Source organism: Chelmon rostratus, chromosome 14 (assembly GCF_017976325.1).
Source record: "Chelmon rostratus isolate fCheRos1 chromosome 14, fCheRos1.pri, whole genome shotgun sequence".
Taxonomy (NCBI): Eukaryota; Metazoa; Chordata; class Actinopteri; order Chaetodontiformes; family Chaetodontidae; genus Chelmon; species Chelmon rostratus.
In genome coordinates this window covers 12840085-12865616 of record NC_055671.1, presented here as the reverse complement: position 1 = coordinate 12865616, position 25532 = coordinate 12840085, and the positions used below count along the sequence as shown (strand labels likewise).

Here is a 25532-nt window from a genome sequence, read left to right as displayed (position 1 = left end):
TGTATAGCAAGTGCTAACAATTATTTGTGTAACTACTGCTTCCAATGTCAATAGTGAGCCATGAAGCTCATAAGCTCAAAGAACATGTATAATTTACTATCTTTTATTTAAAAGATTCATGGCCCCTTTCTTGAGGCAGTCAGATTCAGCTCAGTATAACAACAAATGATGGACTTGCTGATGCATGATCCTATATTAATGTTGATGTGTATGGGAGTGAGCTTATGATGCGGATTTAAAGTGTTTTTGGACTAAGCTGCAGTGCAGCATGGAGGTTTTTCCTGCAGTGAAGACATGAGAGCAGAAAGTACAAATATTCTGGTCAAAATCTGAGTAAAAAAAAAACTTCTGCAAAATCAATTAAGTCTCCTAACAACAACAACAACTAAACACTTCTGAGGTGAATCTGCTGCAGCTCACAGTTTGCTCGGAAGAAAGGGGGGAAAACTTTGGCACGTGATGAGTCAGCTGACTGTCTCCGCCTTTCACAAGACCGAGCAGAGAGAGACGCTCATCACAACAAGCTGTGAGCTGCCGCCGGCGAGCACCCAGAAGAGGGGCCTCTCGGCCTTGTTTGTGGAAGCGGAAGCGGGGCTGTGTTGAATCTGCCGACCTGCCCGTGTTCACCTCAGCCGGGGAAGACGACGAGGACCCTCTAGATTTGCATTTCTTTTGAGGTACAGTTGCAAAAGAGCAGCTCGCTAGCTACTTTGCTAGCAGTCAGCGCCGTTCCACTTTAAAATCAGTTTGTGGGCGCGTGAGTCATTTCCTCTGAAGTTGAAGCGTTAGCTTACACCGCTGAGCGCTGCTTCCTTGACTGTTTGTCCGCGTCCCCCTCCTCTCACAGGCGGCCAGCGACAGTCCTCGGAGGACACCTGCTGCCAGAACCATGAGGCTCCCCACCCTGCTGCCCTCCGCCGGGCTGCTAACCTGCGCTCTGGTACTACTGTTCGGGTCCTGTCATCCTTCACCGACCCCAGAGAAGTCCAGGCTGGTGCTCGTGGAGCAGCTCAGCCGCACCGGGGTCGGATTTAACTGGAGAAATATCACCTGCCCCTTGTGCAAAGCTGTCTTCACCATCCTGGATGTCGCCCTTCTGGTAATACTTGATCATGTTTCGTACTTGAGATGGAAAGAGGATGCTGCTGCAATGCAGGGCTGAGCAATGTCACCAAAAACGTGGATCATCTGTAGATCTGCATCATGAATTGTGTTGAATTCCTAATGATTAAGTTGAGAAAAGCTCTCACTATTAGATCTTATTGTTTGTTACTTAACCAACCAGTTAGCTCACATTTCATTCCCGGATGTCAGTGATATTTTAACTGCTCATAAGCAGAACAAAAACATAAGTAGTGGGAAGAAAGGAAGTATAAAGTAAAAACATTGTATATTTCTCATTAGCGAGGTCATTCGGACAGTATATCTTGTTCTATACTGATGCAGGTTTAGCAGGTACACCCAGTTTAATCCATCAGCCGATGCAATAAATCCTATGTTCACAAGGCGTATATGGTTCATTCTGTGCAGCTGTGAAAAGAGGAGTTGATTGAACTTAAGGCTCATTCTGGAGGCTATTTTTGGTGTTGGATTGTGTTACATTATGGTGAGAGGTGTTTCTACTATCCAATAGTCTGTGTATTAGCTACTCCACAAACTACAGCCACAACACAGCCTCCAAACTAAAGTCAAATCATAACCCCGCTTTGGGAATTTCAACAAAAAACTGAGCATTATAACCTTCATGAACGCTGGAGCCGAGATCAAGATGTGCTGTAGTGTCAAAGTGACCCTGTTAACGATAAATGTATGTTTGTTTGTTTTTTAATTCATTGTTGTTGTTCCTTTCTTTTATTTTTTCTTCTTGTTGTTTTATAGCCAGTCAAATATTTCTGACCTCCCGCACTAAACTGTGGGCTAAATGGTTGCTTGAATGTCTGATTGGATGTCGCTGTTGGAGCTTTTCTCAGATTGAGATGATTGAAGTAAAGATAGTACATTTATTGGAAATTGTGATATGAGAACAGTTAGATTGATAAGACAATAGTGATATTCATGTCCTATTGCTCAGTGCACAGATGCTACTTATTGATCATTTTTAATATCCGTTAACACCACTTTTACTATGAATAACTGGGGTTATTACTGCATGCAGGGTTACTCAAGTCCGCAAACAGAAGCAGCATGTGACACTAACCCCCCCCCGCCACCATACTTCTTGTTCTGCCCCTTGAAAATCTTTATATCCACCAGTGCTTATTGCTGATTTAGCACAATAATACGCATGAGACATCTCTTTGTTGACCTCAAGTGCTCCTGTTGTCCAATAGTTACAGCTGTTGCCTAAAGGCCTTTCAGTTAACCTCTTCCCTTTTCCTGTTCTTTCTGTCTTGCTTCCCGTAGAGCGATGCAAATGAAGAGCGAGTGGCGCGGGCAGTCGGTGAGGCGTGTATCCGCCTCCATCTGGCTGATGAGCAAGTTTGCCGGCAAATAACGGAGCTGTTCAGGGATGACTTTATCCGGGCGTTGCAGGAGTCCTTGCTGTGGCCCACTGAAGCGTGCGCCCTGCTGGTGGGCCCCTCCTGCGGCAAATTTGACATCTACGCATCCTGGAACATCACTTTGCCAAAGGTCCCCAAGCCCCCTGTTAAACCACCCTCTCCACCCAAACCGGGTTCTCCACAGAGCAGGGTCCTGTTTCTGACTGACATCCACTGGGACCAGGTGAGTGTGTGCCAAAGCAGAATTTAACTGAAATAATCACCCAAATCTATCAATAGCCCCGACTCTTTTTCTATGTGGGATAAAATGCTTTGAGTGCCTGAAACTACACTACACTATACTACAATATATGCAGTTTCATATTGATAATGGACAGTATAAATTCAAGGATTGCGGTGTTAAAGTCATGCAAATAACTGCCTCCACCGACAGGAGTATGAAGCAGGCACCACCGCAGACTGCAAGGACCCTCTGTGTTGCCGCAAAGACTCCAGATCTCCCCGCTGGAGGCGGAGGGAGGCCGGGTACTGGGGAACCTACAGTAAGTGTGACCTGCCTTTACGAACGGTGGAGAACCTCCTGGAAAACGTGGCCGCAGCTGGACCCTGGGATTGGGTCTACTGGACCGGAGACATACCAGCGCACAATGTTTGGTCTCAGACCAGGAAACAGCAGCTGTCAGAGCTTACAGTCGTCTCCAGGCTCATCCACAAGTAATTTTCTCCTAACTTTTAGTTCTTTTATATAAGATAAGAGCACAGCCGCTCCTTTCACACACACTAACAACTTTACCTGCAACCACTGAGTAGTTTTTAATAGAGTAACTTGAAGTTGACATGTCAGACCTTTCAGCGATGTTTAAGGTGATTTACTGCTTCTCTTTGAATTTTGAGCTAATCCAGTTGCTCTAATGTAACCTCAAAATGGCCCTGTACTCTGACTCCAAACATGTTGATAACACTGTTTTTGTTGCTGCTTTGGTCAGATGTTTGTCATATGTCACCTGGAATTGATCCAATCAGCTAGTGACCTTTGCCTCTTCCTCCTGTCTTCTGGCCAGACACCTGGGACCTAATGTGACAGTCTTCCCCGCTATAGGAAACCACGAGAGTACGCCAGTGAACAGCTTCCCACCGCCCTTTGTTCACGGCAACAGATCCTGCGCCTGGCTCTACGATACAATGGCAGAGGAATGGGCACCATGGTTATCAGAGCAGGCTTTGAAAACTTTGAGGTTCTTGCTCTTATTGTGTCTAAATGTGTGTTGTGTGTTGATGTTATTGTGCAGGTCAGGCCACCCTGTAGAGAAGATGTACAGTAAATGCTGTTGTTAAATGAGACGTAACAGCAAGCAAAGGATTTGTTTTAGATCTTAAAGTAGAAACTGTGTTTATGTTTGTTCTTGCAGTTTCACTTTTAGTTCACATCTCTCTTGTTTGCAAGAAGTGGTTTCATTTTTCAGAATATTGTTCCCTATATAGAGGGTTTGGGCTTTTGATGGGTGCCCCCAGAGCTGAGTTTCATTTCCTGAGTCCTTAAACCACATCCTTTGGGTGCAATTTCAGATATGGAGGATTCTATACGATGGAGGTCCAGCCTGGCCTAAGGGTGGTCTCTCTCAACATGAACTTCTGTGCTCGAGAAAACTTCTGGCTGATGGTGAACTCTACCGATCCTGCTAACCAGCTGCAGTGGCTGGTCCACATTCTGCAGGCCAGCGAGGACAAAGGGGAAAAGGTGAGCACAGCAGCAAAAACAAAAGCTGAGAGAAGACATTGAGTCAGTTTGGTCTCTTAACATTGTAAAGCTAATAAAAGGCTCAATGTGGTCTTAGTGACACTCAGGTTCATGTCCCACCTCAGCCACATGCTCAATTATAGATGAGGTTAATGACTCAATGGTGTTCGCATTTCATCCCTGTATTTACTGATACTGATCATGAGATTACAGTAATTGAATTTTCATTATCATTTCCTCCTTTGATTTAGGTACATATCATTGGTCACATCCCACCTGGCCTGTGTCTTAGCAGCTGGAGCTGGAACTACTATCACATTGTCAACAGGTAGCTACATTGATCATTTAATCAGAAATGGAAGTAGCTGTAAATCACTGTATGTCCTGTTTAGTTGCTGTTGTGTCTGTATACTCAGCAGTGGTTTCTTGTTAATGTATGATGCAACAGTTTCAGACCATTGAACGTAATGTGGAACACATATTCCTCAGTGTCAGTTTATAATTGCTTCATGTCTGCCATCCAAACAGTAGTCTGGGACTCTTGGGATATGTTCAGATGTGATTATTTTAGTCAGTTAAATATGTGGTTGACTTGTTACTAGCAAACGTTGTTTCTCTTCCTCTTTTGTATGCATGGGCAGATCAGATGTCTCATGTGGTTTTGTGTGTCTGCTTTAGTCAATGAATATGCAAGTTTTTTGTTTTGTTTTTTATTCAAAGGTCAGTGTCCTGCTGTGGTTAAAGTTCCTGCATGTGGCAGCCTGATGTTCTGCAACCTACCAATTAGAGGAGAGATGAGACAAGTTGTAAAGTTTTTTTCTTTCTTGTTTAAAATCCTCTCTTTTCCAGATATGAAAATACAATTACTGGACAGTTTTTTGGCCATACACACATGGATGAGTTCCAGATGTTTTATGATGAGGAGGCCATGACCCGCCCATTAGGAGTAGCCTACATTGCTCCCAGTGTCACTACTTACATTAATCTTAACCCAGGTGAGTTCATTAAGTTGTTCTCCCAACATTTCAGGAGCAGCACATAGCTTAAAAAGTGAAAATCATAATCTTTCTCTTTCCAGGGTACCGTGTCTACTACGTGGATGGGAATTACCAAGGCAGCTCTCGGCTGGTGCTCGACCACGAAACCTACATCCTGAACCTCACAGAGGTAAACCACAGTCCAGGAGCGCCAAGTGGCCCACAGCAGAACCCCAAATGGACACTTCTATATCGTGCAACCAAGGCCTATGGTCTGACCAGCCTGTTCCCCTCTGACTACGACGGGCTGATGCGGACCTTTCTCAGCGATGACCGGGTATTCCAGAGGTTCTGGTACCTGAGACATAAAGGACACGTGTCAGAGCCCTGCAAGGATACGTGCAAAACTACATTGCTCTGCTTTCTGCGAAGCGGGCGGTCCGATGAGCTGGATCAGTGCGACCTCCTCAATGGTTTTGAAGGAAACTTGGCCCGGGCTGCCAGAAAAACCCTGTGTTGACTGACTGTCTGGGTGTGGGAATAAGCAATATGACCAAATATGCATTAGAGCCAAAAAGTAGATTTTACCTGTTGCTGGTTGGTCAATGAGGATTGTTGTATAGGCTTGATAACATAAAGTCACTTGAGCTATTGTTTGTACTCTGCCAGTTTGTGTGGATTGTGTATACCTGACAGTGTGTCTGAGAGGCAGTTATGCCTTGTGTTATCAGTGATGTTTTACAAAGACAATTTGATTGTGATTTGCAACATGCCTTGGGTTTGTCGGCTGCTGTTTTTGCAACGATAGTTGTGTAAAGACTGCTTGAAATTTTCCAGGAAGATGTTGTGGCAGATGTGCTGTAGTTGTGTCAGGGAGAATACTGTTAAACATATCTATCCTTAACAGCAATGTGTCAACTTTTAGAGCTGCCTAAATGTTTCTGGTACAAAATAGCTTGCAGCCTGTATTATAATTCTTCAGTGTTAGTATCCTCCAGAGTTTTCGAGATAGGCTTAATAAAATCCCAACATTTTCATCCAACGAAAATCTGAATCCTTCAAACTCACAAACATAGCAAAGTTTGTGTTAAAATAGATGACAATCCGTCCTTTTGATCTGTCCCACAATGCAATGTGAACGCAATGTTTGCTGGGATTTCAAGTTGGTACAAAGATTAAGAGACCTCAGCCATCTTTTTTCTCAGGTTTGAGCTTTGCTGAGTTGCTACACTGTACACAGTATCATAACTTTATCTTTTTGAGTCCGCTCGTTGTGGGGATTTAGGTCAGTTTGTAAAGTACTGTATCTACCTTAATGCGCAGCACCATCAGCATCAGCCACGAGGTCTTCAAACCTGAATAATTAACAGTATTTCTCATTGAGGTTTACTTATGTCTGCACTTTAATTCTTTGTTGGCTAGTTGACGTTGAGGTTTAACAGAGATCGAGTTCGATAGACCCAAAGTGTGATAAGCATGGCAAGGTTCTCAGAACTTGGGTCTACGTGACCTGCGGTGTAACATTAGCATGACAAGTAATGCAACTTGTAAAATAGGCAATAATTTAAAGAGATTGTATAAATTGTGAATAAAAGATCAAATCTGATACTGTCCACTTGTTTTGTGTTTGAGGGGAAAAATAATGGTGAAATGTCTTAAAAACTAAAGCTACATCATGGATTAAACTCATGGAAGCCATTACCTTTAAATCAACTGAGGCAGTAAAGGCCTGCTGCCTCCAAGACTAACTCAGGGTGGAGCTGTGTGACAGCTTTTCTATTAACACATTCCTGTGTCACCATGTGTTCTGGTAAATCTGAGTGGTTTCCACCATTGCCCCACATTTCCGTCCGTTTGTCTTCACAATAAAACAACTCAGTGTACATAATAATAGCTACACACAGGACATTTAAAAGTGGTAGTTTTAAATCATGTGATCAGGTGCAAATGTTCATCAGGTGCAAATGTTTTTTTCTGCTTCTGTTTGGAATTTTTACATTTTATTTTCAGACATTCAAAAGAGTCACCACACATACAGATTTTAACTGATTCACTGGAATACATGACTAGTTATTTCATGGTACTTCTTTACATATCACTCATTATAAATTTCAGTTTAAGTGCCACAACTCATTAGAGCAACACTGCATGGTTTGACTGAGTGGAGGAGCTCACTGCATACAACATTTGAACATAATTTTATGCCACTCATGCATTTCTTGAATTAGTGTTCGATCTACCAATTTCTGCTCACCATCCATTGTTAAAAAATACAACTGTAACAAGCCATTTTATCTTCTTAAAGGGATAGAGTATTCTTTTTAAGTCAGGTTGTATAAGGTACTTACACAACCTTATACTGTAGATGGCAGCTGGCACGCCCCCAGTTTGGAGAAGCAACAGGAGTACCTGTGTAGGAGGCTATGCAATGTACTGCAGTAAATGGGGGGCAGCAACAAAACACATTTTAGTCATATAAAAGGCCCACCTAAAAATCTATATCACATTTAAGTGTATGCTATATTTAAAATATTTTTCCTGCTTTACCTTGGGAAACTGAAGCCACTTATGCAGTAATTACTGTTTTTGTCAAAGGAGTCTGGTGGCTTTGTAGAGAGGGACACAACAGCTTCAGTTTTCCATGGGAAAGGGCTGTCTGAAGGCAAGGTAAAGCAGTAAAATATTTTCAATATAACGTACACTTGAACTGGTACTGTCTATTTTAGGTGGGCCTGTTTTTAGGTGACTAAAATGTGTCCATAGCAGTACACTGCTTAGCTTTCTAAACCAGTATTCCTGCTGCTTCTACACAGTGGGGGTGTGCTAACCACCATCTACTGTAGGTAATTCACCTCAAAAAACCAAACTATCCCAATAATCTTTCTAAATGGCTTTTATTATGGCTCAGAGAAGAACATAGTAACACCAAAGTCCTCCTTGTACAGGTCCCAGGTCTTCGGTTTGTGTGGGTTGTCCAGCTCTTCCCTGGGTAGAAACAGCCTGTGGAAAGTTTGGAGGTCAGCACTATTGTCAAAGAAGAAGATGAAACCTTTTGAGTCACGACCTACAGAAATATTCGCATCCAAGCAACAGAAACATACTTGTTATCCACTATGAAGGAAGTATTGAACCAGAAGTAGAAGGGAACATCTTCATATCCTTTTGGCAGGCCCTAAAGGGAAAGACAAAAACAAGAGATAAAGTGAATGATAGGACGATCAGGATAAACACCAGCTTTCCTTACACGTGCAGTTTAAAAGATGTAAAAGAAAGCACTCACAGCACTTGATTCAAACATGACCTTCACGTCCCCCTCAACCACAGGCCCTTCCTGAAGGCTGATGACTGCTGCGTTGCTTCCCACATCCGGAAACACCTGAAAACCACCACGCGTTAATCGCCTGTTCAACAAATGAATCAGTGTGATGTGATGGGTGCATGTTCCAGGTGCGTGAGACTTACTGTGCAGTTCTGCTGTTTGGCGCACACACATTGAAAAACCAGCTGATTCTTCACAATTATCTTCATCTTGAGATCGCTGCCATCACCTTTACCCACACCTGAGGAGCAAAAAAAAAAGAAAGCACGTTTTAACGCAGGCACAAAGAGATATGTAACGGATAAAAGTTAGCATTGGTGTATCGTGCTGGGTTTTACCTGCTATGGAGTGGATGCGGATGCTCTTGACCCTGAGGCTTTTAGGTGGAGGCAGCTGTCTGTTGAACTTGTTCTTCATTATCTCGTAATACCCCACGTAGCGGCTCTGTAGTTCACACAGACACAAAAGAACAACATTTAAAATTTTTATGAGAAAATCTCATACTGTCTCCAGTGAATGTATTCAAATCTTAAACTGTCAAGATTAAGGGAAAGTAAAATCTCTTTCTCCCTCTATGAATGTATACACATATAATGCATGCAGATATGTAAACATACTGCATATGTCCAGTATGACTCCAGACTCCACTGCCTCAGTTTAGTTTTTAACCACTAGGAGGTGCCAGTCAGAACAATTTTGAATTCTACACAAAGTGGCCTTTAATTGTACTCCTAAAATGGCAAAATAATTGCCTCTATTAACAACTTTTTTGGCCCTTGAGTGGCTTGTTCTTACCTGAGAAGGAGTCTCCACTCCCTGAAACTTGGAGCTCCGACTCTTGTCTGTCCTCCTCTCACCAAAATACTCCAGACTGTCCTGGTGGACAAACAGAAATGAATGTCAGGAAGCAGCCTTGTTTCAAAATGTTTTAGCCAATTTAGCCTTGTTTGAACTTATCTGAAAACTAAAGGGATGTACCTGTGCGCTCTCAAACTGGTCACTGTCAATAAGCCAGGTGCACACCATAGTGCCTGTGCGTCCTGTGAAAGCGAGCAGTAGCATTATGGAATTACGTATGACTTTTAATCAACAGTAGCAAAGTTACTGAAGTTAAATAAAACTAAATTCAAAACTAAAACTAAATGTGAAAAAACATTTTAGTTAACTGGGATGAAAATAAAAACTTAACAGAAAAAAAGAGACAATTTCTGACTGAAAATGAATGAAAAATACAAAACTATAATAATAACTCTGGTCAGCAGAGAGAAAAGTAACAGTGAGAGCTGCAATTTTTCAACAACTATACACCAAACTAATGTCTTCATCTCGAATAAGTCACCAATGATAATGAAACAAATTGCAATCTTTGGCGTCACCTTTGCCTCCTTTGCAGTGAATAGCGATGATGTTTTTGGGATCGGCAGACATCCACTCCCTCACGCTTGCTGTGTATTTCAGCATGTCCCTGGGACAGATAGCAGGACACGCAATGATAAAGGCATCGATACAAGCTGGAAGGCCCTCATGTGTAGCTGTAATCTGATGTGTTCCAGCGTAATTTCAAGCAAAGAGGGAGAGGTGAAACAGAAATGACACATCGCAGCAGGGAGCGTTACTCACTCCAACGAGGGGACGTTGTGGTCATCAATGAACACTCGTTCAACCCTGTAGTGGAAGAACTGCGGGTCATAGCCTTTCTCACCTGGAAACAAAAAAGATAATGATTGACCTAGTTTGTATAGCTCTAGATAAAAGGGAATGCAGAGCATGAGATGAGAAAAGGTGCCAACTTACTGCACAGGTTGTAAACTTTATATTGGCCATCATGTTTAGTGTCTAGGAACCTCGCCACTTCCTGCACAGATAAAGGTGTGTATACTCAGAGGTCTGTAGGTCTGCTTTATATTGAAAGTTCCTTGTAACAACAGCGCCCATGAATGGATTCTTTTTCAAATAGGTGTTACAATTAAATTGGAAACAAGTGAGTGATGGAGGTGGGCTTTACTTTTATTTACTGTGCGTGACCCATTTTGTGTTAGACTTACTCTGATTGGATTCCTGTAGAATGACTGCTTCCCAGAGGAGGGGAAAGACATTGCGATGACACGGTCTACAGAAGGTAAAGACGCAAACAAATGTTTCACTTCTTACAGGGTCTCATGTTTAGTAATCGATTGTAGATGTATTTTCTTACATGCATGTATGGTGTTTTTTGTGTCCTACAGTATCTAACAGCTACCTGTGACATAGGTAAGGTCGAGGTCAAATCCATCCTTCTGATACCGCCGCTTGTTCTCAGAAACCTGAGAAAAATATCAGGTCAATGATGCCAACTTTAATTCTACAAAGGGGCAATCCTCGAGTGAACTGTACTACTTTAGGAGATGACCTTACCATCCTCCTGGTGACCTTCTCCAGCTCCTTCTTCTGAGCTGCCAGTCTGAAAACCCTCACCAGGATTAATATTCTCAGGACACGAAGAAACGTCACCACCCTGATGAAGAATGAATTAAAAAATATACTTATGAATCAGTAAACAAATGTAAACATCTTAACAGCATTGAGGACAATATATTCCAAATTATTAGAGGTTATTTAAAAAAAGGCCAAATAATAATAGGGTCTATGGTGCAGAATAAGATAAGATATGAATAATGAGGCTGGTGAATGCAAAATGTTCAGTCAGCTTTTGATGTCCCCTGCATTGATTGTTGATGGTTCAGTCTGAGGTTAGAGGAGTTCAGAAAGACAAATTGCATAAAGAAACCTCACAATATCATTATGAAATAAATCCAAGGAAGCACTAGAATTATTATTTTTATCAGAGTTCTCCATCTACAGTAGGCTGAGCCACAGTTTTATTTACATTAATTGTAACAGTCTTAGAGGCCTGCACACCTGCACAGGTGTTTTCAGTTATCCAGGCTGATTAGACCCACAGTCAAATGAAGCTAGTCTGGGAATTGCGTGATGTCACCAAACTCTTTTGACTGGTTTGAGCTCAGAAGACATTGAGTCAGGCGACATTAGTGAAAACACCTGTGTGGGTGGACTACTGAGGATTTGTTTTAGGATCATTATAAATAAACTCAGGGCTAAACCCAATAAGAGAGCTTCCGTGTACTTATATCATTCTTTATCCTCTACAAAGACACCAAATATCTGTCGCTAACATATTTAGCGACAGACATATTTAGGGAATGCAGGGAAAAGTAGGCACCTGGGAATGAGACTGGTTCCTGACAGATCAGTGAAGGTGTAGATCATGGTGACCACCAGAGTGATTACCACAACACAGGAGTCTATGATGTTCAGCTTGGAGCTGTAGTAAACTCTGACCCTGAAAGGTGGTTAATTAAACACAACATGAGAAGATTACCATACAGCTGACAAAACCAGACCATACAACTAATAGTATCTTAATTAACATGAAAAGCATACTGTAGCAGAGAGTATATATTCAGCGACTACTGCACTTTGAATCATTATGTTTCCCAAGACCAGCTGCATACATGCCATACATTTCCTGTCTAGCTTCCTCCTTGTAACTTCCTGTTTAACAGCTAATCACATTTGATTTCTGCTGACACAGGATCCCGGGAATGTTTGCATCACTCTTTTCAATGTTTCTGGTTCAAACATTCACAAGCAAGCAGTTGTGCAGCAGTAGATGAATATGTGAATAAACTACATTTGAATATTGGATGCAGTTTACAATATATATCTTGCAATCTGATCTTGCATCCACCACCCAATGTCTAAGGCAATAAACACAAAGAGTTTCCAAAGACAGAGTTGCTCATATCACAAAAATTAGGCCAACATGCATGACATCTGCGGCTATACTTCTGCACAACTGCGTGCAAGGCCATCCCTCCTCACTCACCCGTCCACATAGACCCGCGATAGTACATCAAGGAGAAAGAAGAAGGAGATGACGAGGGAAATGGCCTCTAAGGTATTTCCAAGATCTCGGCTCTTGGCTGGCAGGGAGATGTCCACAATAACCAGCACAAAGTCCACTAGGATCAGTATCACTCCGAATATACTGGAGGAAAAGACAGACAGCATCATCAAACACTACCAGGCAAGGAAAGACACGTCACTGGCAATCAGGAGTCTAGATGACCCAACATCTCAGCAAAAAATTTCCCAAAACACACTCACCGAAATCCAAAGGACATAACAAAAGGTGCTATCTTCTTCCGGATATTGCTGCAAAGGAGGAAAGAATGTACAATCGTATTTACCAGTTAATGAGTGAATAAACTTCTGCATGCAAAACTGTCAGCAGTCCAAGCTGTATCAACTTACTGATACATTGTGTCTGGTACCACACTCTCATCCTTTCCATCATCAATCTCCACTTTAGCATCTTCCATCTTTGCAACGTTTCTAAAAGACAGACAGAAAGATAGATAACAGACAGTGCAAAATCTTCACAAGAAGTAGGATGAAAGGACACAACAGCACATATAAAGCAGCAGACATAATAAAGGTCAAGCCTCCCATGTTAGTCGCTTTATCTTCCTCACCCATTTACACCTGAATCCGACCCTGGACTGAAATAGACAGAGGACATGATGTGTGTGTCTCCCTCCTGGCTTTGTCCTGAACCTGTGGTCTCTGCATTCGAAGCGTAGACAGATTAAAACTCCCTTGTCCAACATTTTGTTCCACAGTTACAATGTAAAAAAAATGAATAGAAAAGAAAGAGAGAGAGAGAGAAGCTACAGAACAAAAAACTCTGTGTCCTGCCCTGAAATACTGATGTTAGTCTTGCACATAAATGCACTCTTTGAAAGAAACAGCGTTAACATTGAACGCCTCATCAGCATCCAGGAGCTCATTATCACATAGCAACAAGTGTTGTGATTAGCCGTTGATGCAAAAGATACCAGCAAGAAATTAGCAAGTTGTTTCAGAAAATGAAGCATCCAGGATTCACTATTAGCTCCAAAAAAAGACAAAAAAGACAAAAAGCTAGATAAACGTTAAACCACACCAACCACCCGCTTCCCCTCACACAGCCGTCTCCTCGGACCGTTTGTTTACCTGTTGACACCAAACTAGCCCCCCAAAACTAGCTAAACTCGCACTGTTCGCTCACCGTTAGGACAGTCATTCGTGGAGTTATACGGGAGTTAGTCTTGTGACTTCTTCTTGTGAAGACAGAGGAAGACGGTTCAAAGGTTAACCGGGTAGATTTTTTTTTTATGTCCGTCCACTTTTACTCGTCCTTTTGTGCAAACGTAGCGGTTTCGGACTTCCTGGAGCTCTGCGCAAAACACGCACAGCGCTTTTCTTCCTCGATACTCTTAACTCATCTTTTCTCTCCTTGACCCACTTTCACACCACAACTGACTAAGCCTGACCGTAACCTTCCTGTAACTGTTACCGAGCTTTTTTCCTTTTAAGATTAGCTAAAAGTAATAGCTTTAAAGACAGACAACAGGCTGCTGCTGTCCTCTCTCATCTCCCTCCTCTCTGTAACATCTGGTTTTAATTGAACGTTACATTCCCTAACGCCAGCTAGCTTAGCCCTCTCCACAAAGCCTAACCATGGCTGCGAGGTAAGCTATAACGTTATCATGACAACAAAAATAAAGAAAAATACAGCATTATGCTGAACATAGGGAAAGGCTACTTAAAGTAAACAGAGGCAGAACAATAGCAGGCTGTAACACCAGTCATAAACTTTATTGAAATTGCTTTTTAAACAACCCTATAACAAAAATTCAATGGCATCAACATACACGACGAAAAATGCTTAAAACAAACAAATACATGTAACTTACAATAAATATTGTCCAAACAGGATATATGGCAATATGATATAAACTGTTTTCAAATTTTTAAAGCACTAACCAAAACCTAACACAGGAGGGAGCCATGCCTACATCACTCACGAAGTGTTTATATTTCATGTCAAGATTTTCAGCTGTTTCATGTTATTGTGAATTGACTTTCTTCAGATCTTTTGATTGTTGGATAAAATGATCAATCGTTGCTGATCAAATCCATTTTTCTTCTTACTCTCTCTTGGGTTGTTTTGCGTTTGCACTCTCTTGGCATCAGTGATTATCTCTCAGTCAGTGAACACTAAGTGTATGTAGTGTTTGTATAGTGTCACCTACAAGAACATCCACTTTCTCCCAGTCGGTTTGTTTGAACTCCTGCATTACTTGGAATTATTTTCCTAATGTTTCTTACTTATAGTTTATATGGTTGAATTTGAAAGGGTAGTTTACCCACATGTTAAACTAAACCCTCAAAAAATCAATTTGATTTCTGTTAAATGAAGCACAGCAATAAAACACAAGTCAGTACTTTAAGAAAAGGAGTATACACATTTCTAGAATGATTTTATTGACCAAAAAAGGAAATAAATAAGGACAGTACTTCAGGCATGTAAGGAATGGAGTCCTCTCAACACTCATTGTCCATGAGGCCATTTGCAGGTCTGGGATCAGCTAGCCTTTCCAAATACTAAGATGCTTGATAGAGGAGGGAAAGGACAAACTGGCTCGAGTTCAGTGCTTGGCAAGGTTGGTCGAGTTGGAATCCTCTAATGTGGACCATGCAGAACCAGCCCAACCTATAAATAATACTGACAAATCTTTAGAGGAAAAGAACACAGAACCTGGAGAAAACAAGGGGAGGCGGCGCAACATGAAGGTAGGCTTGTGGTACAGAGATTTTTAAAGTTTGAGGAATTTCAGTTTCTTGATCGGCATCTGTTTATTCTTCAACCTGTATTGACGATTTCAGACTGACCTTGCAGCAAGGGGCTTCTTCCTAAAAGCCATGGCAGTGTTGCTGTTGTTGGCTCTGGTGTGGACAGCCATGGCCTCTTCCACGCAGTTGTCAGTATGTATCTTGTCTTACTTCAGGATATGTCTGCTTGTGTTTGTATTGACAGTGCAAATTTAAAATGTGTTGTTAAAAAAGCATAGATTACAAACAGGACTGTGAAAGAACTGTAATTCCTAGAAAGTCCACATGAAAAAAATCTGTTTCATAGATGCCTGGAGGTGCAGCCCTATGCTTTTACTGGCCCCTCTCTGGGAACCAGTCGAAAGTAGAAGTGATATGTATGACTCAAAAATGTCTTTCTCATTTAAGGCAGTGGAGTCCTGTGGGCCAGAGGTTGCAGCTCTCAAGCGCAGCATCAGGAAACTGGAGAATAAGCTCTTGATTGGGACTTGGCAGGTGGAGCACTTGCAGATGCACAAATACTTCAAGCCATTTCAATCCGCTGCACCTAATACTAAACCTGAAACTGACGCAGGCCCCGCTGTAAACCACAACAGCAGTGGAACATTAGACAGCTCTGATATGACACTGATGAAACCACTTCCACCAGCAGGCAGTTTAATTGTCCACGACAAAGGTAAGAATAGCTCACATCATATCATATAAGTGTTTGAGTGTTTATTTATAGTAACATTTTGGTTTGGAGCCTGCGGTGCATGAAAGGATTCTGGGAATTAATTAATATTCATATTCACTGAGATTTGCACGTCATTTAACGTGAATTAAGTAATGGTGAGGGTGATAATCAGCAATCTGTAAAGATTTTTCATTTCTTCCCAGACTGCTCTGAGCTGTTTGACAGACTGAGACCACCAAGCGGTTTTTACCGCATCAGACCCAAATCACACCAGGAGCCTTTTTTGGTCTACTGTGACATGAAAGATGGAGGAGGATGGACAGTGTTTCAGAAACGTCGGCACGGAAAAGTTGATTTCAACAGGTATTTAATCAGAGGCAGTAGCCATGTATAGCATATGTGAAAATACCCAGTCTCCAAAACCTTGCAAAGCCTAAATATCTACCCAATTCTCATTTCAGAGACTGGGTGGACTACAGAGATGGCTTTGGTGACTTGAAACTGTGGAATGATGAGTTTTGGTTGGGGAATGAGCACATTTATTCTCTACTCTCAGAAGGTAGGATATCATTAAAATCCCAGAATCACTAATTTGCATCTCATTTTTTACAAGTGGTGTTTTATTTTTTTGATAGGCTTACAGGGTCTAAATGTTCTCCCTGGTTGGCTGCTTTTTTCTCATGCATACACGTCTTTGCCCTGAAGGTCAGAACCTGGTGAAGATAGATCTAATGGACTGGGATGGAAAGAGAAATTACGCATTTTATGAGAACTTCAGGATCACAGATGAGGCTGTAAGATCAGTTTTACAGTTCTCAAAAGTAACTGCGATTCCAAAAAAAAAACATTATTAATATAGGATTGCATTAATATCTATTCCAGGACAAGTATCGCCTCCAGTATGAGCTGTATAGTGGGCAAGCTGGGGACGCTCTGACTGGTGGTGGGGGGGTGGTGGAGCACTGGTCCGCCTGCCTCAGCGGTATGCAGTTCAGCACCAGAGATCAGGTGAGTAATATATCCCTTTATACCAATCTAAGGTGGCATTTTGACAGTGGTAACACTGACGATGGTGATGCTTTGACAGGACAATGATCGCTACATTCAGGGCAGCTGTGCTCAGGAGAATAAGGCAGGATGGTGGTTCAACAGGTGAGACCTTTCAAATAAGTGTGTATTATCATTACCATACCACAGTTCTTTCTCATATATTATGTTATCGTTTAAAAAAACTTGTGGACCACAGAAAATGCAGGACCTTTAAAAATAGATGGAGGTTGAATCACTTCAATTTGTACTGTCTGCAGGTGTCATGCAGCCAACTTAAATGGGAAGTTCTACCGCACAGGGAAGTACAAGGGCCAGTATGACAACGGTGTGGTGTGGGGGACCTGGAAAGGCCTGTGGTATTCCCTTAGACACACCACCATGAAGGTGCGGCCTTTGGTTTTCTTGGACACCATGGGCAGTGGAGCGGGGGAAATGTAAAAACCAGGCTGGGTGAATGAGGGCAAAGGCATGTTTACACTCTTCGTATTTTAATTTCTCCCTTTGCGTCATCAGTTGAAACTATTATCAACTTGCAATAGCACAGTATCTTCTGTTCTCAAAGTAAGCATCCTTTCTATAAAGTGTATCATCTTACTCAAAAAATAAAAACAAACAGCATCTCAGCCACAATGCCTCACTGGTGTTCATGTTTGACTGTCCTAGTTGCAACAACTGCGTACTACTGCGTACTACTGCTCTGTGCAGAAAATACAAGAAAAATGCTTGGCATTGCTTATATTATACATGCAAATTAGAACAATGAATTAAATCATAGTGAGAGAGGGTCTCACTACACCACAGTATTGTACAATGGGCCTTCACAGCATGATAAAAGCAGCACATTCGGCAGTGTAGAACAATAAGACTAACCCGTCTTCTGTAGTGTATTGTATATACTGTCATTGATAGGGTTTGTGTTAAACAGTGCATATAGACATATGACTTATTATGGTCAGGGCTGTCAACAGACTTGCTGGGGCCCTGGGACAAGAGACCATCATAGGGCCCCCCAAGCACCCCTTAAAATAAATTAAGGGTCATTCAGGGGCCCCTATGGTCCTGAGGCCCGGGACAACATACCCGGTTGCCCCCCCCCCTGTCAACGGGCTTGATTATGGTAAATACTGTACCAGCAGCTGACATACAGTGAAACCTACAAACAGAACAGTCAAACTCTGAGTGAATCAAAAATATGTTCAAACATAATGCCTATCAAAATGTGAAAAATTAACACAATTACAGTGAACAAATGTAATGTAATTCACTCTCTCAAACTTCTTAAATATCCAACATACAATATAATCTTCATTGATATGTGTGTTTGTGTTTAGGTTGAAGTCACAGATGTAGCAGAGAGGTTTTTAGGTTTGAAAGAAATGGCAAGTCCTTCCTGGTGTAGTACTACAAATCTGTGTGGTCTACTCCTCCTCCCCTGTATACGCTGAGGACAGATCTAGGTCCAACATCCTCTGCTCTGCCTCACTCAACCTGTAAGGCGAGCTGCCGCTGCTGCCGTAGTCTCCAGACATCGGCAGAGAGCGGCAGCGACCTTTCCTCTGCTCCGAGGATGAAACGCTAAAGGTGGAGCTGCGCTGCCGCCCCTTGAACCCAGAGCAGGACTGAGCCTCCTTTAACTTCCGGGCCAAGATGTTCCTCTGGATCGGCGATGGGCCACGACGGTTCCAGTTCTGCTCTGCCCGCTCTGCTCGATCCACACTCAGGCTGATGGGCCCCGTGGATGGACCCCCAATTCCTGAGATTCCCGCTCCAACTCCTGTCTCACCGCTCCTTTTCCTTTCCACGTTGCCACTGAGGTCTGCCTTAGCGTGTTTTCCATATGCTGAAATGCTGTCTGTGCTGGTCCCTGTGTGCTTAAGTTCACTGTTGTGAGAAGAAACAGCTGTCTTCATCCAGGGCCTCCTCTGGTCACTTCTCTGAGGTCTGGATTTAGTCCAGTCTGAGGCCCCATGCTCTGGAATGGGGTAGGAGCGGTATGGCTGCCTCTCCCATCCTCCTTTGGTCCAACAGCTGCCTTCAGGAAGGGTCCGAGATCCCACCTGAAAAGATGTGATCTTTGTTAATTAAAAAGGTTTAAACGCACCTACACACATACAATAAATAAACACATAAATACAGCTGGATAGGTGACCTGGGTCATGCTCCTTTCTCTGAAATGTCTAGAATGTGCAGAGGGTGGAGGCTGGGGTTTGGTGTCATTAAAACTGGAGGTCCGGCGGAAATTTGGATTCTTATGGCAGGAGTTTCCCATCCCTGCATCTCCTCCTCCTCTGAAGCCTGCTAGCCCGCTCCTCTCCACCATCTCCACCCAGTCCGCGGTGCGGTCACTCCATTTTGAGCTGCCACCACTCGCATGAGCAGAGGCATGAGGACCTAAGACCAGCTCCACTCTGGGACTCAGTCTGTCTGACGTGACCCCAGAACTCTGCGCCGGGGGCTCAGAAAAGGGAGCTGCAATACGAAAATGGTTGTGGTCGGCGTCGTCCTGGAGGCCCAAAGGGAGTACGGGATGAGCGAATCCAGTTGGTGTAGGGATGGGGGAGGTGGTAGGTGAAGCAGATGTTTCCAACAAGGTGTCGTGGACTGGGCTTGAAGAGACGTGGTACAGCTGTGTGGCCTCCTTCAACCCCTTCTTTTTCATCTCTTTCAGCTGCTGCTGAGCCAGCCGGTACCTAAAGAGACAACTGTATTTTATTTTCTATTTCTATTTTAAGTTTCGCAATAATTTGTATGTGTGATGTAAGAAAACAATATTCTAAACATACCCAAATATTGTTGGTAACATCTTCTGACCTGTGGGGGACAGCCTCTCTGGGTCCTGTGAGACAGGTATCACTAGGGTATGGGGGAGAGGTTGACTGCCAAGGACAGGAGTGTCTTTCTGGGCTACACCCCCAAGTGGGCCATGGCCGTCGGACAGGCTGGGTCTCTGGAGGCTGTGACCACAAATGGAGGCCTCGTCGGAGAGCTTGCGTCCTCCAGGGGAATGCATGGACCCTCTGCGGACAGAGCTGCACTGCGGGGTCTGGCAAAGCTTCCTCCACACAGTCACCACAACGGTGGCCAGAATCACAGCCAGGCAAAGGGAGATACCAACCACCACGACCATGTTACCACCTAGGGGTGCAACTCCGACAGGTGCAGGGGGGAGGGATGGAGAAGGTGCAGGCAGCACTGGGTAAGAAATAGAGGCAATTGTGTTAAAAGTTAAATGAAAGTGAAAAAGAAAAAAAAAGGACATAAGATGTGAAGACACTGACCGACACAGTCCTCCAGAGAGCACATGGACTGTTCCTTCACCATGCCAGTGCACTGCATCCCTCCCACACCTGAGGGCAGCAAACACTCACGCACTCTTTCCCTCACCCCCTCTCCACAGCTCACACTGCACAAGCTCCACGGCTGCCACGGGCCCCATGACTCTGCAGAAAAACAGAAAAAAATATATAATTGTGTAAAAATTGGTACATTTCCAGCACAAGCCTGTAAAAAAAGCAGGTAGAAGAAAAAAATCAGACCCTTCCACACAGAGCTGAAAAGGGCTCAACCATCATATCACATGACATCAACCAGTCAGTGCTTTATTCCCAAAATAGACAAAGCCAGGACACAGCTGCAAGCGACCTTCTATTGTGAGAATGTGACAGTTATGGCTGGTTTACTCCCATGTTTGACTAGTTAGAAGTGAATATGCTCAATGTGTCAACATGACCATGAAGCCCCTCATTCACTGGATTTTCCATGTATACATATACACACACACACACACGTATATACATACATACATATATATGTATACGTATATATGTATGTGTGTATATATACTCGTGGTTGCTGTGTAAAACATAAATAAATACAGAATGCAATAATTTACATTTGAACTGTGTTTACTGCTAACAGTTTACAAAGTGTTCCTGAGCGCATGTAGTAACATCCTTTATACAATCATGTGTTCACAAAGTGGTGAACCTCGCTCCATCCCTGCCTGTGAGCAACTGAGCCTTTCCAGGATGCTCCTTTCACACCCAATCATGAAACTATCATCTGTTACCAATCAACCTGTTTACCTGTGGAATGTTCCAAACAGGTGTTTTTGGAGCGTTCCAGAAATTTCCCAGTCTTTTGTTACCCCCTGCAACTAAACAGAATTCAGCCATCATTAATATTTATTTTACCTACTGTCTTTTTCCTACAGTGAAATGTGAAAAAGGCCTCTTGCCTGCTATTTAATGAGGCCATTCCTCAGCTAGTCACTGGGTTTTATCTGCCACTGGATTTTATTTGGGAAAATCTGGATGAACAAAGCAAAATTCAGGTCTTACTGAATAAATCACTGCACCCCGTCTCCACTGACACTACTGAATGACAAACAGTAGTGTAAATCTATTCTTGGAAGCCACTTAGTGTGAATGTGTTGATCTCTTAAATCTCACCTGTGCTCCTGTGAACCACCAAACAGGTCTGTGCAGGACTCGGCGAGCGACTGAAGTTGAAAACAAAGCGAAAGCAGTACTTATTCCTTCCCGGGTAAAACACAGAGCAGTTGAATTCTGTCTCATTCTCTCCCTGAGTCAGCCAGTTAAAGGCCAAGGGAGGAGAAGAGGGCTCCTCTGGTCCGAACCCCAGCAGCGCTGTTCCACCTGCTCCCATCCCAGAGGAAACGGCAACCCCTCTTCCAACACCTGCTTCCTTATACAGCAACACTTTCCCATTGATGTGAGCACAAGGTGGAGTTATCAGTCTGACAGTCATGGTCCCTTCACAACCACTCCTGTAAGCGTTGCCATTTTCCACCAGCAGCTTGTAGGAGAAGATACGAGACAGGTAGAGAGCTCCAGAGCTCTTCACATCCTGTGCTGCATGAGGAGACCGCAGGGCCACTCGTATGAAGTCTCTTTCTGTGAAAGGGAAGGCGCAGGCCAGCTCGATATTCTGGGAGCGGAGGGGTTTGATCGGGTGTCGCGTGCGGGCTCGGACCTTGTCGATGCTGTTTCGCCCTATTTGGTTGTACTCCATGTAGCTGACCTCTAGGAAGAGAGCAGACTCAATGCCGCTGGAGCAAGCCTGAAAATGTTCATTGGTGGATATCCCAACCTGGAGAGAGACAGAAGAAGAGTCGTATGTTAATCACTCTGGTCGACATTCTGCAGCACAATAAGCCAGCTTAGTGCGTAAAGTCTGAGGTCTAGTTTGTCTTGCCTGAAAAGATCCTGAGTGGTTTCCGGCCCTCTCCACAGCGATGTGAAAGGTGGGCCACTGCACCTGCAGTTCCGAACTCCACCACCAGGCAGTGCTCTCCACGCTGCTGTCCTCTGTGCCATTAGCACGAGGTGCAGCAGAGATGCTGGTCTGCCTCAGCAGGAACCGGAAAGTTCCTGCATACAGGAAGCAAGAGCAGTTGAACTCCACCCTACCGGTCGATTGGTCGTCGGGAAGAGTCCTGGTCAGGAGGGTGGTGTTGGTTTCCGTGTTGACTAGAGAGAGGCTGGTGCTGCGGACAGCACTGCTGTTGGATTTTGTGCTGTAGTCCACAAATACACTGGCGTTGCTTAGGGCAACGTGGAAGGAGGGCCAGATATTGAGCCCTGCAAAAGCTACAGGAAAGGATGCACAGAAGTGAGATACAGCAGAGAGACATTTTACCTACCGTTGATGCATCTTGCACTAACTTTTAAGTATGACCTTGAGTAAAATGTGGTCTGACTGGTTTTGTTGTTGCTGTGTCTTTGTGTATTTTTTAGATCAACTATCTGATCTTTCACTTGTCTTGGTATGACTTGGTATGTCTGTTACTGTGTCCACAGAGTGTGCTTCAGGTTTATTTTCTAGAATTATGTGTCCCAATATCTGCTTAGGTGTAAACAGTTACACGTAAAGTTGTCTAATTAATGTTTGGACTGTTTGAAAAGTAGTGCCACTTCTGGTAACATATTTGTGCATCATGATACAAAAAAAAAAAACCCACGTACAGTCATGAATTAAGTATGGGCCTATTGATAAATTTCCCAGCCACAAATGATGGAATTTGCTCATTCACATAATAATTTCAACAATTAGTGGTTGATTGCTTAGCAGCAGCTCTGAGCATATTAGTACAATAACATTACCCGGGGAATAAGCAAAAATGCTGCAGCACAGTGGCATATCATTCAATGAGCTATTATGTGGCGTGGTGTGTGACTCCTGTTGCGCAGAGCTCACATCCTTACGAAGCAAAGAGGGTACGGGAAGAGGAAGAGGCTGACCCTCCACTACCCCCTTCACTCCTTTCCTTCAGCTCAACTCAACCCTCTCCCATTTGAATGAGGAAACGTGCACAGCCCATTGAAGTGATAGATCGAGTGAATTTAAAATCAGCGCTCCTGCTGGCCTCTTCAAGCATGGAGTTGTGTTATGAAGATGCGGTTTGGTGACACTCACCGTATCCCATGAGCGCCAGCAGAAAGGGCAGCAGTGAGACAGCCTGAGGCATTCCGATGTCCGTGCCTCTGGTTCCTCCTACACCGCATGACCGTCCTCTTCCACCACCCCTGACCTCTATAAATCAGAGGCAGATCACAAAATAACACCAAAAATACATTTTAAAAAAAAATCCACAAGAAGACAGCAGGAAACAAGCAGTGCTTGCTGAGCGGGTCTTGAGACAGGAGAGGGCATGGAAGAAGTGGTGCACTGATCTGAGGTATGAAAAACAGGAAGGCTGGAGCACGAAGCAGTGACCATGAGTTTTCTGGATTTACAGTGGCGTCTTCCTCTTCCTTTCATCTTCACAATGGGTACGGACGGATAACAAATATTTGTGATGCAGAGACAAATCCTTGTTGTTTGGTTGCCCACTCACTATTTTTCAATGATTTCCTTAGCAACACAATAGACTACTGAATGTCTCAGAAAAAAATCCCAGAATTTGAGATTTTGGGCACCAAACTTTCTTTCTTTGCATCTTTTTTTTTTTGGACTTTTCACACCCCTATTCAAATTGGAGGCTTCTTTGCACTAATCCCATGAGGTATCAATCAATAAAATCAATACATACTCAATATAGGTAAGCAAAGAGTTGGCCTAACATGTATTCTTATGTGAACACAGTTACCATAGCATGAGTACTTCTCTCCTTTACACTCAACTCAAACGCACCTATGGCTATTTTACCGCATGTCCTTCTTTTTAAATCTGTTTCATCGTTGTTATATCACCTCTTCGGTGCGCGCGAATGATTTCAAGTCTAAGTCTTGGGTTTAGCATCAGAGTTGGACCTCCAGCCGGGACTATCATAACCTTCACTGTGAAAGGAAAACAGAGCTGTTCTACTCACATGTCTTGTCGACTCGGCGCGGCATTATTCCGCTGCAGTTATCCAACAAACAGAGCCCGGTAACGGCCGCTCCATGCGCTGCTAACACATTTCTCCTGCTAATAATAAACTGGTAATAATTTCTGTGACAGTCGGCGGGGCCGTCCGAGGGCGCGCGCCCGTGCTGAGAGCGCGTGAAGGAGATCCGTCACTTCACGGTCAGCAGCAGCGCGCACTTCTGAGTAACTCAGTGTTTTTGTTCCTCCCAGATGTAGAGGAACAGTCCAGACAGCGTACTGTGACGTCGTGGCAAATACAGCAATTAGCTACTTTGTTTCAGAAAAAAAAATCGAATTAATGATATAATTGCGGAAATATTTATCATAAAATTTAGTACTTTGATACTTTTCCACTTCCACTACATTTCAAAAGCAAATATTGTACTTTTTACTTAACTACATTTACTGAATTACATTTATTTGTACCTTTATAGTTTAGGTACTTTGTAGATTTATATTATCAATCAATCAATAAATCATGTCAAATTAGTTCCACTTTTACCAGATGCAACATTAAAATAATGTACACATTAGTGCATCACCAATCATAATCCAGAAATATAATATATTCTGAAATAAGATATTCAGCATGAATACTACTTAAAGTATATTTTGATGCTAACACTTTTGTACTTTTATTTAAAGAAGAGTTTGAATGCAGGACCCGTTGTAAGAACAATATTCCTACACTGTAGTTTTGCTACTTATACTTACAGTAAGTAAAAGATCCAAATACTTCTTCCACCACCACCCTTTACATTCCTGCCTGGGAGGATTAACAGGCAAAATGAAGCAAAACTATTCACTGGTTTGGAAGTGGTTCTGAATATCTGTGATTAAGCTGAGACTTCCACTCCCATTAATTTTCAAAACACTGGCTCTCGAGTGCAGAAGTGGCTGTGCACTACCTTCACATGCAGATTAAGTTAAGGTAAGTGAACGAGCAAAGGGCATTATAGAAAACTCAATTATATACAGCGCAAAGAGAAATATTCACCTTGACTGACTGATAACTGATTGTTGTCAGTTTGAACAACCGGCACCTGAGTCATCAACAGACTTCAGCACAGGTGCCTGAGGAAAGTGACTACATGGAGAAATATGAGATTCACCAGATGGATCCACCCCTTCAAGTGGCAGTCACACATAAATCTTTTTTATGTGATGGGGTTAAAAGATCAGA

The 25532-nt window shown here is 43.1% G+C and overlaps 4 protein-coding genes across 8 annotated transcripts; 2 read left to right on the top strand and 2 right to left on the bottom strand.

Moving 5' to 3' along the window:
- Positions 1–510: 510 nt before the first annotated feature.
- On the top strand, positions 511–6822 carry smpd1 (sphingomyelin phosphodiesterase 1). The gene is made up of 9 exons (XM_041952129.1): positions 511–677; positions 848–1099; positions 2404–2724; positions 2935–3215; positions 3563–3736; positions 4068–4239; positions 4491–4567; positions 5089–5234; positions 5318–6822. The coding sequence occupies exons 2-9, from the start codon at positions 890–892 to the stop codon at positions 5734–5736; spliced, it is 1800 nt and encodes a 599-aa protein (XP_041808063.1). The 5' UTR covers positions 511–677; positions 848–889; the 3' UTR covers positions 5737–6822.
- Positions 6823–7207: 385 nt separating this feature from the next.
- Positions 7208–14010, bottom strand: tpte (transmembrane phosphatase with tensin homology). 3 transcript variants are annotated; one of them, XM_041952281.1, is made up of 19 exons: positions 13646–14010; positions 13071–13161; positions 12850–12930; positions 12703–12750; positions 12422–12583; positions 11756–11875; positions 10930–11029; positions 10775–10838; positions 10581–10645; positions 10330–10390; positions 10156–10237; positions 9912–10000; positions 9514–9575; positions 9331–9411; positions 8874–8979; positions 8679–8776; positions 8497–8592; positions 8318–8388; positions 7208–8216 (listed from the first exon to the last, which is right to left on the bottom strand). In XM_041952281.1, exons 2-19 carry the CDS (start codon positions 13115–13117, stop codon positions 8114–8116), a joined length of 1536 nt encoding a protein of 511 aa, XP_041808215.1. In that variant the 5' UTR covers positions 13118–13161; positions 13646–14010; the 3' UTR covers positions 7208–8113. The 3 variants fall into 3 exon arrangements, with proteins under 3 accessions (XP_041808215.1, XP_041808217.1, XP_041808216.1); XM_041952283.1 differs by lacking the exon at positions 13071–13161; XM_041952282.1 differs by lacking the exon at positions 13646–14010 and having other exon boundaries at positions 13071–13580.
- A 932-nt stretch (positions 14011–14942) lies between these two features.
- fgl1b (fibrinogen like 1B) lies at positions 14943–17590 on the top strand. Its single transcript, XM_041952944.1, has 9 exons — positions 14943–15213; positions 15307–15405; positions 15661–15928; positions 16132–16291; positions 16390–16487; positions 16634–16722; positions 16811–16936; positions 17016–17080; positions 17236–17590. The coding sequence occupies exons 1-9, from the start codon at positions 15208–15210 to the stop codon at positions 17414–17416; spliced, it is 1092 nt and encodes a 363-aa protein (XP_041808878.1). The 5' UTR covers positions 14943–15207; the 3' UTR covers positions 17417–17590.
- On the bottom strand, positions 15702–25134 carry LOC121617725 (thrombospondin type-1 domain-containing protein 1). Of its 3 annotated transcripts, XM_041952942.1 has the most exons (9): positions 25064–25134; positions 24312–24409; positions 23417–23533; positions 22196–22590; positions 21430–22090; positions 20257–20418; positions 19762–20170; positions 19128–19668; positions 15702–19035 (listed from the first exon to the last, which is right to left on the bottom strand). In XM_041952942.1, exons 3-9 carry the CDS (start codon positions 23466–23468, stop codon positions 18397–18399), a joined length of 2859 nt encoding a protein of 952 aa, XP_041808876.1. In that variant the 5' UTR covers positions 23469–23533; positions 24312–24409; positions 25064–25134; the 3' UTR covers positions 15702–18396. The 3 variants fall into 3 exon arrangements, with proteins under 3 accessions (XP_041808876.1, XP_041808875.1, XP_041808877.1); XM_041952941.1 differs by lacking the exon at positions 25064–25134 and having other exon boundaries at positions 24312–24470; XM_041952943.1 differs by lacking the exon at positions 25064–25134 and having other exon boundaries at positions 22196–22581; positions 24312–24470.
- Positions 25135–25532: the final 398 nt, after the last annotated feature.